This window comes from Drosophila elegans, unplaced genomic scaffold, assembly GCF_018152505.1.
Source record: "Drosophila elegans isolate 14027-0461.03 unplaced genomic scaffold, ASM1815250v1 contig_183, whole genome shotgun sequence".
Classification (NCBI taxonomy): Eukaryota; Metazoa; Arthropoda; class Insecta; order Diptera; family Drosophilidae; genus Drosophila; species Drosophila elegans.
The window spans coordinates 13650429-13663606 of NW_024545550.1; the positions used below are offsets into that span (position 1 = coordinate 13650429).

The following is a 13178-nucleotide window of genomic DNA, read 5'->3' on the forward strand; positions in this document are numbered from 1 at the left end:
CCGCATAATTTCAGTGCTCGCACACGCGGCGTATACGCAACACGGCTGAAACCTCTTTGATTTCGACCGCCAGCAAGCCTAGCACTCGCAGCAAATTAACAAAAAGTCATGCATTCGGAAATGGAGTTTCCCTTTTTGTCTTCTATTTTGGCCGTGCGAAAATGTTTTTGTCAGCTTCCCACTCGGCCTCACATATTAGTGCTATGCCGAGTCTCTTTTTCTCATGAATATTAATTTTGGGAGTTGGTTTGGAGATGGGTTCTTTCTTATTAGTGTAGGCAAACAGCGGCTGTTGGATTTGGATTGCCTCGGTAATTGAATCACAGTTGAGAAATAAACTTTTAATGAAGCGTGATCTCTAAGTTGAACCATTGTACCCTAACAGTCACAAAATATCTGCCTTTAAGTCGCTTGAAGGCAAAGTCACAAGAATCAATTTCCACAGACTGAGCAAGACACGAGTACCTGAGCCCCAAGGCATTCCCCATTTAGCCCAAGGCCATTGCTTTGGAGAGGGCGTCTTTCCAGATAGGAATGCAAACAAAATGCGTGTCTACGCTAAGTTGAAGGTGGAACAAGGGAGGTCGGAACAAAGCGCAGTTTGTGGGCTTGAAAACATTTTGCATTCTGCTTTCCTCTCGGATTCATTCAGCGCATTTCAATTGAGATGAAATAGTGCAATGAAAATCTATTTTTGCGACGCACAAAAACAAGGTTTCAGGAAACAGTTTGTTGTCTGTTTACGATGTTCACAATCAACTTGGACTCGCAGCAATCCCACCCACCCTAAACCTTAGATCCCGGCTCCAAGGCGCATAACTCCAAATCAAGAGTTAATAAAATAAACAATCATAATGGAGTTTCAGTCTAAGCCCACTCGGAGGTATCAGCTCTGCCAAGCAGGAATATAATTGCAAACTCAATTCGGTTTTCTGGAGGCGGAGCTAAGCAAAATTGCAGCCATGCTATGAAAACTCACTGAGTTTTCTCTCTCGTTTTTAGTGTCCCGGTACTGCTCTAGCACACAGGGGCACGGTAAGCTGCTGCTCTGCTCTAACCACTGACAACGCTCTCGTGCGATCACCGCCTCTCGCTCTTGCTTCGACTGGCTGCCGGCCTGCACTTCCACCCTCGCCCGCACTGCTTCTCCTTCTCCGCCGACCAAAACTAGTTTTCTTGGCTCTGAGAATCTCACGGATTCGTTTTAGTCTTGTGGCTGACCGTTTCAAAATCAGTTTCGAGCTGTCAAGCAAACGAGCAGCATCACTTCAGCAGAGTTGGGTCCAATTTTATATTTCTCCGAGAACACTCTTACTTTGTAGACTTTCGGGTTTTGTGACTAGTGTAAACTAAAACGTTAAAGTTAAAAAGTGTTGAATAAGACTCCGGAAAATCTCCTCAACGGATAACCGAAAAGATATGGCTGTTTCGGCTCTCAACATGACACCCTACTTTGCTGGATATCCCTTCCAAGGTAAGTACCAATTGCAGATAGTAGATCACAAACAGACCACAACGAGCATTACCAATTACCACAATTACGAGTACAAAACGCTGGGACATAGAAAAGTGCTGGCTCATCATTTGGGGCAGCGCTTTCGCCCGCTGTTTTCAAACGAGAGATCATTACCCGTTCGGCAGCATGATCAGCTTTTTGACTTATTGATTGTGATCGGCAACTTGGCCGGCCAGACCCAGACTCATAGCCAGAGCCCGAGCCAGCCGCATCCAGCTTCCAGTGCGGACTTTGCAGACATTTTGGCGCGTCTTGCCAGCTCATGTCTCGACCGGGCCCGTCTCGTCTCGTCTCTTTCCCTGGCGGCTTTTGAGGCGCTGGGCTTTGATCTTGGTGCGGATCAGTGTCTGCGCTCAAGCTCGGGGTCTTGTGTAGCACGTAGCTGAGTAACGTCAGCGCCCCGAACAACAGAACCCGTGCATGGACTGGGGTTTCATTTCTCTTTTCGGCTGTTTTGGGGCCGTCTTTCATACGTACACACTTGTATTAGCTGGCACAGCTGGACGTCTGCAGCGCTTATGGATTATTAGTTTGATTTGATTGCATGAGGCAACCCGGCATGCAGATGCGTTGGCATCTCCGTTCCCCGGCGCGATCGACATTTTTCCTCCGCACCCGCTAGCAAGAGTATTTCCATCCTATAGAAAAGGCCTTCGCAAATAGGCAATTTGCGTTTTGTTATGTCTACAAATGGCCATCGAATCGTTTGTACCTATCTGCCACAAAAGATCGTGCGGGTTGATCCTCGAGATTATCTAGCTTAGTGCATTTCGAATGCAATACAGTGAAGTGGTCAATTCTGCCTAACTAGATTACTTGCTTCCGCTCAATCGAGCACAGAAAATAGGTTGATTGAAAGAACGACCCAAAAACAAGAACGATCCACAGCCAACACTACGTGAACCTAGTCCTTAATTCGATAGGACTACAATGGATGGACCTAAAGAACAAATATTAGCTTACCAATTTACTTATCATGTTCGTTTCTTTTTTGCTTTTAGGACAAGGTCGCGTCAACCAACTAGGTGGCGTCTTTATTAACGGGCGTCCATTGCCCAACCACATCCGTCGCCAAATTGTAGAGATGGCAGCTGCTGGGGTTCGTCCCTGCGTCATCTCCCGCCAGTTGCGCGTCTCCCACGGCTGCGTTTCTAAGATTCTTAACCGCTTCCAGGAGACTGGCTCCATTCGCCCAGGAGTGATCGGCGGCAGCAAGCCCCGCGTGGCCACGCCCGACATCGAGTCCAGGATCGAGGAACTGAAGCAGACGCAGCCCGGAATCTTCAGCTGGGAGATTCGTGCCAAGCTAATCGAGGCCGGAGTCTGTGACAAGCAGAACGCCCCGTCTGTGAGCTCTATTTCACGCCTCTTGCGAGGATCCTCCGGGTCGGGAACCTCCCACAGCATCGACGGTATCCTCGGTGGAGGCGCTGGCTCGGCTGGCAGCGAAGAGGAGAGCGAGGACGATGCAGAACCCAGTGTACAGCTAAAGAGGAAACAGAGACGTTCACGCACCACCTTCTCCAACGACCAGATCGATGCTCTGGAGCGCATCTTCGCCCGTACACAGTACCCTGATGTTTATACCCGCGAGGAACTAGCCCAGAGTACCGGATTGACAGAGGCCCGCGTCCAAGTCTGGTTCTCTAATCGCCGTGCTCGTCTACGCAAGCAACTGAACACCCAGCAGGTTTCCAGCTTCGCCCCAACGGCTGCATCCTACGGCGCCCCTGCCGCCGCCAGCTCTAACCCAGCTTCAAATATGGGCATTGGCCTGTACGGTTCCCAGACCTGGCCAGCATCCGGAACTACTTATGAGAATCACACCGGCTATGGTGGCTCACTGGCATCCATGTCCCCAGCCAGCAGCACCTCTGGCAGCAGCTCCGCCGACCACAGTCCCGTGCAGACGCAAGCCCAGCAGTCGGGAGTCGGACACGAGTTCATAAACTCCTCCTACGGCGTAGGATCGGGCAGTGCTGCCTACCAATCCACCGGGTCAGCCGTCTACACCATGCCCCCGACTGCCGCTACATCCGCGGAGCAGCTTAGATCCCAGTTTGCATCCGCCGCCGCCTCGGGCTCCCACCACCCCTCGACGTGGGACAGCTACAACTTTTCTGGATCGTTCCTTCCCCCCACCGCTGCCGCAGGCAACCATATCGGCAGCTACCATCATCAGGTCGATCAAAAGAGCGCTATGATGACCACTGCTCCCACCTATCCATATTTCGGATTCTGAGCGGATAGTAGAGCGCTAGTAGCAACAAATCGACATTTAAGCCCCCTGAGACTGTTTGAAATTATTTTAAATACTTTAAGACTCATGTTCTGAATAGATGTAAGATAAAAGAGCGATAAAGAAATAAATAAATGTTAAAATTTAAACTTAAAACAAAACTTGTTTTATTAATAAAGGTGTTTTTTTAAGGCATTTAAATTTCATTTGGCACTAAAAAAGTTTTTCTTATGAATGCACAACATTGAGTAAAAATATAACACAGTCGAGTTTGATTCAAGAGCTATTGTCTTTACGATACCAGAATTATTGCAATCCAAAAAGTTATTATTATCCTCAAATTGAGATTTTTGGTTTAGGGCGCAGTAATAGGTATAGTTGCTCGGCCACTTTTGAAAATATCCCACTAGCTCAGCGAAAAGTTTAACTTGCCTAGACAAGTTTAAATACAGATAAGTACTGTATATATATCACACACAAACTGTGAGCAATTCAGAAACCAAAAATAATATAAGACATTTTTTTTTTTTTTTTTTTGAAATTTGCCTGTTTTTTTAAGAAAGGGCTCTTTAAACTTTTTTTTATTTATTTAAAGCTATAGCTTTTGTGAAAAAAGCCATATTTCCATTTAAAATAGCTGCATGTCAATGGGTATATATTTAATATATATTTCATATATGTTATATTATTTTATAGTACATTACGTTATAAAATTCACACAAAGAAGAAAATCTCTCACGCTTCATTAAACTAATGGCATTGTTTCTAAGGTCTAAGACCACACAGATGGACTAATTTTTGGTGATGTCCCTGCGGCAAGCGGCACGTAACAGGTTCACAAGCATAAGCAACTAATCCCTCAAAAAGTACAGAAACTGTTCCCTAAAATGACAAGCCGACAATGTAAGAAGTACTAATAGGTCGGTCGCCCAAACATTCCTTTTAGCCTTGTAGCGAGGATGGAGAACTGGGTCTGGATGAAGGCGCTCTCGTGACATATCCAGACAACGAGCCGACTCATGATCTGACAATTAAACAATTAGACACAAAAACGACTAACACGTACTGCAGATTCGATAATACGAAAATAATTTAGGAGCTGTGCATTGTTCAGGGGCCCACACACATCGCAGCAAAATAGAGCAATTGACAAAGGACATGCGCAAAATATGAGGAGTGGTGGGATCCTGCGACCACCAACGTCACTGCGGACTTTCAAGATGCCGCCAAAAGATGGGCTCACCAAAGATGAGACGATCCGAAAAGGCAGCAACGTGTACATGGGAGTGAACAAAGCCATTGACAAAATGACAGGGAGGGACAGAAGGACTCATACTTGTACGACCAGGCTTCTCCTCACCCACTAGTTACCGATGTTCGGAGTCTTGGGTGGTGCGGCCGATACAGCCGTATACAGAACCATCTCGGACCCCAGCGATCGGTGTATCTCTTTAGGTCCTTCCCGCTGCTCTCAATTATGTGTGCTCAGCGGGCGTCGCACTTACCACCTAGAATGAAAACGTTCTCTGCCCGTCAGAGCGCCCAAATGAAAACATCAATTAGCTCATATCGCCGGCCCTTGCCTGTTACGACGACAGGTTCGGGGGCGACAGGATCGAGGGCGATAATGTGTGTCAACTGTGACCATCATAATTGATCGCATCTTGTCCTGGGGACTTCTTTCCTGCCGAGGACAGTTGTCTGTTTCCACTTTGTCATTTCCATGCCATACAGTAGCCTGCGGCTTCGTTTGTCCTGACTTCTTTTATCCTGGACTGGGCCCACCAGCTTCGATTTTTTTATACAGTTTTAATTTGAGTGGCCAGCGGAGAACTGAGATACACAGCGGCCTATTTGACAAGGCTGTTTAAAGGCCTTTCCGACCCTAAAAAGAATTCCGTGATTTATGCGTTTTTGATAGGCGGGCCTAGTCAGTGCGATTTTTTTCAGCCTCTTCATCTTAACCCACACTTCCTGTGTGGCCAATTTGACTGAAGGTGTAGAGGCTTAGTTAGTTACGTTTCGGGTTTAGGTTCGTGATGGTATCCTGTTCTTTGATTTTGTGTCGCGGCCAGACCACATCATCCATATCCAAATTACTCAGTTTCAATTGAAAATGCAACCGTTAATTTGCTCCCATCTGCCGTGGGAATCCAATAACCCGGAGCAAAACAACCGTATGCTGAGGAATTAATTTACAACTTTCAAGTGTTGCCGTTTTGGGCATGTTCCGCTAATTTTTCACACACTCATTCGCTTGTTCCGAACCACACGCCAAAAAATATTTATCATATATTCATTAAAGATTATTAACGTATTTAAATAGCGCAGCCGAGGAGGAACAACAACCGTCCATGCTCATGTTAATGTTCATGGAAGCGGTGAGCAGCGAGCGTTGATAAAACATCAAAACCAATCTGATAAGGAACGCTTTAAATTCCGTTACGTAACGCAAATTTAGAGCGTATCTCTGTTTTGTGTGGTAATAAGAGGGCTCGTTCTGACTTCCCACTACATTTGGATGCGGTTCGTCTTCGTCTGGGAGGGTTCAATTTTACTGTTTCTCGCGTGCCCTTTTTTTCCAAAACCGCTGCAAGGCAATTACGCATGAATTTTGATCGATTCGCCGGTTGTTTTTCTTAAGCTTGTAAGCGCTTTGTCCTTACTATACTTTACCCAGCGCGATATGCGAGTGCGTCGTCCATTTGAAAGAACTTTTTGACAGGTTAGGAATCAAAATTTTCCGTTATGCACTTAATGCCGACACTTATAAACCTTCTAATAATATGCCTCCTACAATGTCTTCATACGGCACTAAAAGCAGCTCCATCGATACTCCAAGGTCCCCAGGCGACGATCGCTTCCACAAAGTCTGCAATCCACAATCGATGACGTCGGTGGAGAAGCTGCAGCGGGAGCCGCAACTAAATAACATTATAATTCAATAAGGAACCCCTCCAGACCGGGAGGAGTCCCGGTGATCGGCTGAGTAATGGCGATGCAGCTGCGAGTTGATTTCGATGCTGGTGCCGACTTGTACAATTGGACCAGCGATGAGCGGCAGCAGCCAGGCTGTCTGCACCGGCTATGCGAACAAATTGTTGTTATTGCCGCCGATGCTTGGCCAGCAATTGCAGAAATCATCAGAGGGGCCTGCAACGTGTAATTTCCATCTCTGATGGTGCCAGTTTGAACCAAGTTCGGAGCGCAAGGGAGCGGTGGAGCCGTCGGCGACCTTCTTTGTGCTCGGCACTCGGTCGTTTTAAGCAAGCGTAAAAATATGCGAAAACGTCAGTCGAGTGATTTGAAAATGTGGATTGCAGAAATGTGATTACAACGGAGTTTGATAATTTATTAAGACAGGCTTTTCGATGATCATCGAAGGCGATCAGTGATCTGGACCCAATGTTATGGTTTGATCAGGTTCCACAAATTGAATGTTATTTTGTAAAATGCGCGCACGTAGTTAGTATCAGTGCAGCGTGCTATGACGGAAGATGTCTCAGGTGATCAGAGGATTGGATTGAACTGGACCGTGGCCAGGGTGGAGAGGACTGCGGGTTCGACTTGGCATAGCGCGCGAAGATTCTTTGATCTTTTTACGCTCATTTGCCGGCGCACACAGTCACTGACACCCGATGATCTTTAGCATATTTTACGCTCAACTTGTGATCAAACCGTAACTTTGGTGTCGTACCTGCTCTAAGCTTGCGGGATCGAGGAAGCAGCCTCCAGGGCGGATGACTCATGGAACATTGGCTGTACCATCCATCAGGTAACTAGCCATACGACGATATATTTGCATACTCGCACTCGCATTGCTTGGGAAAGTTGGCGATGAACTGGGTTTTGGCTTGGGTGCTGGCGATGGAGATGGTTTACAATGCTTCTTGTTGCCGTTGTGTCTGCGCCATTTTCTGTACACCTTTTTTCCCTTGGCTTATATTTTATTATTTTTATCTTTATTGCCATTGTTATTGTGCACGTTGGCAACGTTTTTATCTGTTATTTTCTAGCCTGCATAGCTTTGTGCTTCGCTTTGATCTTTCGCCGACCCGCCAACTGACATTTGTAATTGTAATTCCAGCCGTATTGTGCTCTTACCGAGTCGGGCCCGAGTACTTAGATTCGTACATCGCCTACTTTTCTATTGGAACAAAAATGCGAGACAAGATTTGTTATTATGTCAATTGTCGGTAATTTGTACTGATTAGAAAGATGCTAATAAAGCAGAAATTTTCTCTCCTGGAATTAAATATATTCCAACAGTTTCCCAAAACGTTAGGTATTACTTAAAGTTTGGCTCAATGTCCATAACGCTTTGAACGAAAGGAAAAACTAATTTCCACGGCTAGCATTTCTGTCCTCGCCGCGTTTGCAGTCTATACAAACAACCCAATCATTTAAATGAATTATATTTCGCACCACTGAATGTGGTTCCCATGTGAGGGAAAGGTCGAAAGGGAGCTATATGGAAAAGGATACCGCAGTTGAGGCCAGTCGCTATCGGTATAGTGTGAGCGTATACATATCCGGGAGCGGCGCAAAGGGATGTGGGTATGGGCCCAACATCACTACCATCTCATAGTTGATAGGCGCTCAAATTGGCGTGAAGCGTGCAGAAATCACGGGAAATAGACAAAGACAGGAGCATTATTTTTCAACAGATCTAAAATGAAACATTTTTTGACACTTTTTTTTCGCTGCCATTCTCTACACGGCAGCTGCCCTGCGCTGATCCTGGCCATGGAAAGCGCTGTGCCGAAGGGACGTCAAGGCAGGCCGTGTGTCCAAGTGTCAGGAAGGGCGATGTGACGGGAGGGCATGCAGCTTGCTTAGCGGAAAGATGGATTATTTTCACGCTTATTTCGAAATGCTCGGTGGATGTTTGCTTTTGGAGGTTATAAACGCTTGGTGCGACCGAGTCTAGTCTAAAGTTGTTTCGAGCTCAACGTCCCTTCCCATTGAGGGTTGAAATATCTACACTTCCTCTTCTCCGCGCGACAGCCATCTTTGAGTTGCAACAATAGTTGCCAAAAAGGAAAGTTGTGAAAACGGTGCCCATATCTACTCTAATGAAGTTTAATAATTTTGTTGTAATATTTCGGAATTTGTTATTGATTATATAATACATACATTTGTATGTGAAGCTGCATCTAGAATTCAGCTAATTTAGATTTAATTTATCTTTGGTGCAGTTATTGTATAATTGATACAATTCAAGTCCGTCTAATATTTTTTACTAATAAGGAAATTATTGTTATTTATTATATAATTGTTATTGATTATATAATACATACATTTGTATGTGAAGCTGCATCTAGAATTCAGCTAATTTAGATTTAATTTATCTTTGGTGCAGTTATTGTATAATTGATACAATTCAAGTCCGTCTAATATTTTTTACTAATAAGGAAATTAGTAATTACGATTTGCCACACTTTTCACTGCTAATTGAGGAGCCACCCTATGATTATCCCTTCCGGATTGGGTGGCTGAACATTGATTTTACAAAAATCCAAAAATTCGTCTACAAGATAATCTGTACTGGTAATAAGACGGCAAATAATTATACCCCATGACCAAGTTAATGTTGTTTCACTTAGGGAGGTGACATGGAAAAGTCCTCCCCCAGCGTCCCTTCATTTTCCTGCTTCTCCGTTGGACGATCTAAAGTGTGGTATTGCTGTAAGCCTGAGCTGCAAATCCAATAAAAACTAATAAATATTGCCAATCCGTACCCAGTGCTGTGTAGTGCAAGGGTCTAGAAAGGATCTTGATCTACGACAGGTTGTCTTATCCCGAAGGTACAAGAAATTGTGTCAGCAAATCCTTTTTGGCCCAACATGACATGACTTTTGGCCGTGTAGGCGTTTACTTGACTTAGCACCCTCTCGGGAAACTAATCCGCATTTATTCCAAGGCAGGCGATCGGGATCAGTGCCGGTGTTCGCCGGCTTTTCTGGTGTCAGAATCGGTCTGATGAGTCCATCTCCTCAGCCTTCTTCGGCTCTTGAACTTGGCCGTCTTTAAATTCCCTTGTTTTTGTCGCCGACTCGTAACCTACACTTCGGTCTCCTGCACGGATGTGTAACAAGTGCGTAAGGATAATCTGCCGCACACGCGCAACTCCCGAACACATCCTTCCTTTTTACCCTCTTCTTTTCTCGCACGCTTGGCCAAATAAATAAATTGTAATCGGCTTTGTGTTTAATTTTAATCAAAATTCAGCCACGCCCCCTATGGCTTTGCCAGAGCCTCTATTCCTTGACTCGCTCTTCATTCTTTTCTACCTCATCTCCGCGGCATTGTCGTATTCGGGTGCAAAGTCCCAACTTAATCTTGGCCTGCGGCTGAGCCAACTCAACGTTTGACAACATGCCGTTTTCTTCTGTCTTTTTTTGGCCGGTTTGTGTTTGCCCGCTGATCGTTTTGATCTATATAAGCGGATTTTTGGATATATTTGTTCGGCTCCTGCCCTCGGAAAAATATCAGAATGCCTCCAGGAAAGGGCTTAGGCAGGTCTGGTAAATGTTTTGGTAGATTTTGATTTTGTGACAATTTATGGATTGACTTTTCGATCAGCTTGAGCCGTTTGGCTACTTGTGAATGAAGAGGTCAAGGGCCATTAACTATGAGAAAATACCAAACCGTGATTAGTCGATATATCAAATTCCCTATGTTGTACACAACAAACTGCAAAAGATAAATCGCTAGCGGTCTGATTTTAAAGATCGCAATGATCGTATTATGCGGTGGAGAACCGAATATTATTTATCTGAACTTGCCGTTAGTCTTTCCTTTGTAGTAGAGCCGACAAATCAGCGCAATACTCGCCCGTTTATGGTTACATCAGCGAAGAATCGACTCGATCGCTATCTCAACAGGTCCAACGCAGCGAAAAAGGCACCTAGGAAAGGTTGCCCAAAGAGATTACCGGCCTATGAATCACTCACAATAACAAGTCAGACTACATAACATATTTATAAGCCAAGGACCGGCAAAAACTTCCCTAAGGCTAACAAGTTGGGTTGTTCATGGACTTTCGTCGATCCCCCACGAGAAAAGGCAGTTGGTCGTAGAGGGGAGTCTTAAGTTAAAAGCTGCCCAATGCCGACACGGATATCAAACTTTGATCTGATACCGAAACAACCTATTTAGGTGAAAGCATATTCCAAAATGTACGAATCAGACCAAAAGAGAAAATTCATTCTGTTTAAAATAAATTATTAGTGATGTATATTACTCATTGAACATTGAGTTCTAAAATGTAAATATATTTTCCTGAAGTTTTGCGAATTTGACCCACCAACGTCAAACAGTACAGACCAAGTCACTTACGTGAGCAGGACAGCACTAGGTAGACATTTACAATGGTGTCACCACACCCACTGGCAGATTCAAATCCAGTTCGAATCCCCGGGGGTGCACTCAGGGATGAACGACAATCATGACAAGCTAGCGGATCGAATCGCCATTTTTTCGCTGTCGTGTTCTTGATCCTAGCACCAATCTTTTTGTCACGTGATCCATGATCATTCTGCGAGAAAACTGAGTTAAATGACAATAAGTAAAGTATTGGCAACAAAATTCCATCACCCGTCTCGTTTTTTCTAATCCCTGGTCATCGCTTGTTTTGTGATTGAATTTAACTTGACACATCGTAGGAGGGTTGAAAAAAACGATTTTATTATTCCCAATTAGTTCCGATTGGGAGAGCGGATTCATGGAGCATATGGAGGATCGTCAATAGCTGCAATAATATTCATTGCTTCGTGTTACTCATTTACAGCAGATTAGCGACGGCCCTGGTGATCGCATTGTGAACTGACCTGGGTTTAAACCATCAACGATCTGAGGAAGAAAAGCGGAGCCACATCTGCCGGCTGGCCGATTGGTTTCGCCTAAATGGCATCGCCTCCTACTTGCCACATAAGCACGGTGCATTGTTTTTGTCGTGTGCCTTTTTATTAAGGCCAGCGCCCAACCACAAAAAAATACGCGGGGCGACTGACACTAGATATGTTCTTGTGACGCATTAATGTAAAAGTTGTATACAAGTACAAGCGTCAGGAGAACAAGTCAAACTGAGAGACTAGTTTGCGTAGAAATGGACGGTCAGATGGACGGGCAAACGGACGGACAGGCAGACGGACATGGCTCGACTCTCGACTCTTCCAGTAATGCTGATCAAGAATATATATACTAATAGGGTCTGAAATGTATCCTTATAATACATTATCCAAGGGTACTAAAACTTGTACTTATTTAATCTTGAAACGATTATATACAGATAACGAACACGTTGGACTTATATAACAATTTAAATTGTATTCATCAAAAATGTTATTTTTTTGTTGAAACAGTACGTTTTAAAAACTAACTTAAATTAAACATAAATATACTTAACTAGATTTTTTTAAGGTTGCTTTAGGAAAATGAAAACTTAAAATAATAAATTTATTAGTCAAGCCATTATTCAGAATTTTTGGAGTGCTCATGTAGCAGCGAATTAAATTAAATTAAAATTAAAAGTATACTATCATTATTATATCTCGGAGTATATTGGTATAACAAAAAATCTGCGAAGTTGTTATTCATGTACCCTTGCAGAAAGTATTATATAGTCGGGGAACTCAACTATATCGTTCTTTTTTGTTTTTTAATTATTTTTCTGACTGTTTCTAAGAGACCAATATGATTTGATTTTTGGTTCTGATTAGAATGATTATAATCAGATCAATAACTCCCCGATGTATTGCAAGAACCATTTTAACTTTACATGAATGTAACATACTTTACATTTTACATTCTACACAGTGTTATATGTATTCTTCTGTTTTTTTGGCGACATCTATCGGTAACCACTAACAAAGTTGGGCAAATTAAAAAAAAACCTTTAGTTATTATTGAATTTTATGACTTCAGTTCTTAATCTCCGTGTTAGAAATCTTGACAGAGGTTCGGTATGTAAATGTTAAAGGAAAATCGTATATTTCGTTCATTTTTTTTTTCTTGCCACGGCTTAAGAACGGCTATAAAACGGCGGCCCTCGAACAATATAATAATTATATCATGAATGCTCTGTGCAACGCCCACCACAGACACGCCCCTTGTGCCCAGAGCTCACAAAAAACACAACGCGGCTGTGCCTTCAATCTCGAGACGGGGCAGCCACACTCGTACGTGCTGTCATCGATAGCGATCGTGGAACCAGAGGAGCAAATATGTCGAAGAGGAGAAGTGGACTGCGAGAAGCGAAGCCCGGTCAGGTGATAAAGCCGCAACAGTTTGGGCAGTAAGGCCAGGGCTAATGTGATTACGGACTTTAAGTTTATAAACATCGAAAGGCTTCGAAGCTGTGGCTCCTGGTCCAGGCATCCGCGGCCCTCCTGTTGTGTTGCAATTACGGCGCGTGCAGGC

At 44.2% G+C, this 13178-nt stretch overlaps 1 protein-coding gene across 1 annotated transcript; it reads left to right on the plus strand.

Moving 5' to 3' along the window:
* The first annotated feature begins 1228 nt into the window (after nucleotides 1-1228).
* On the plus strand, nucleotides 1229-3867 carry LOC108141280 (protein gooseberry). Its single transcript, XM_017264547.2, has 2 exons — nucleotides 1229-1474; nucleotides 2518-3867. The coding sequence occupies exons 1-2, from the start codon at nucleotides 1420-1422 to the stop codon at nucleotides 3756-3758; spliced, it is 1296 nt and encodes a 431-aa protein (XP_017120036.1). The 5' UTR covers nucleotides 1229-1419; the 3' UTR covers nucleotides 3759-3867.
* Nucleotides 3868-13178: the final 9311 nt, after the last annotated feature.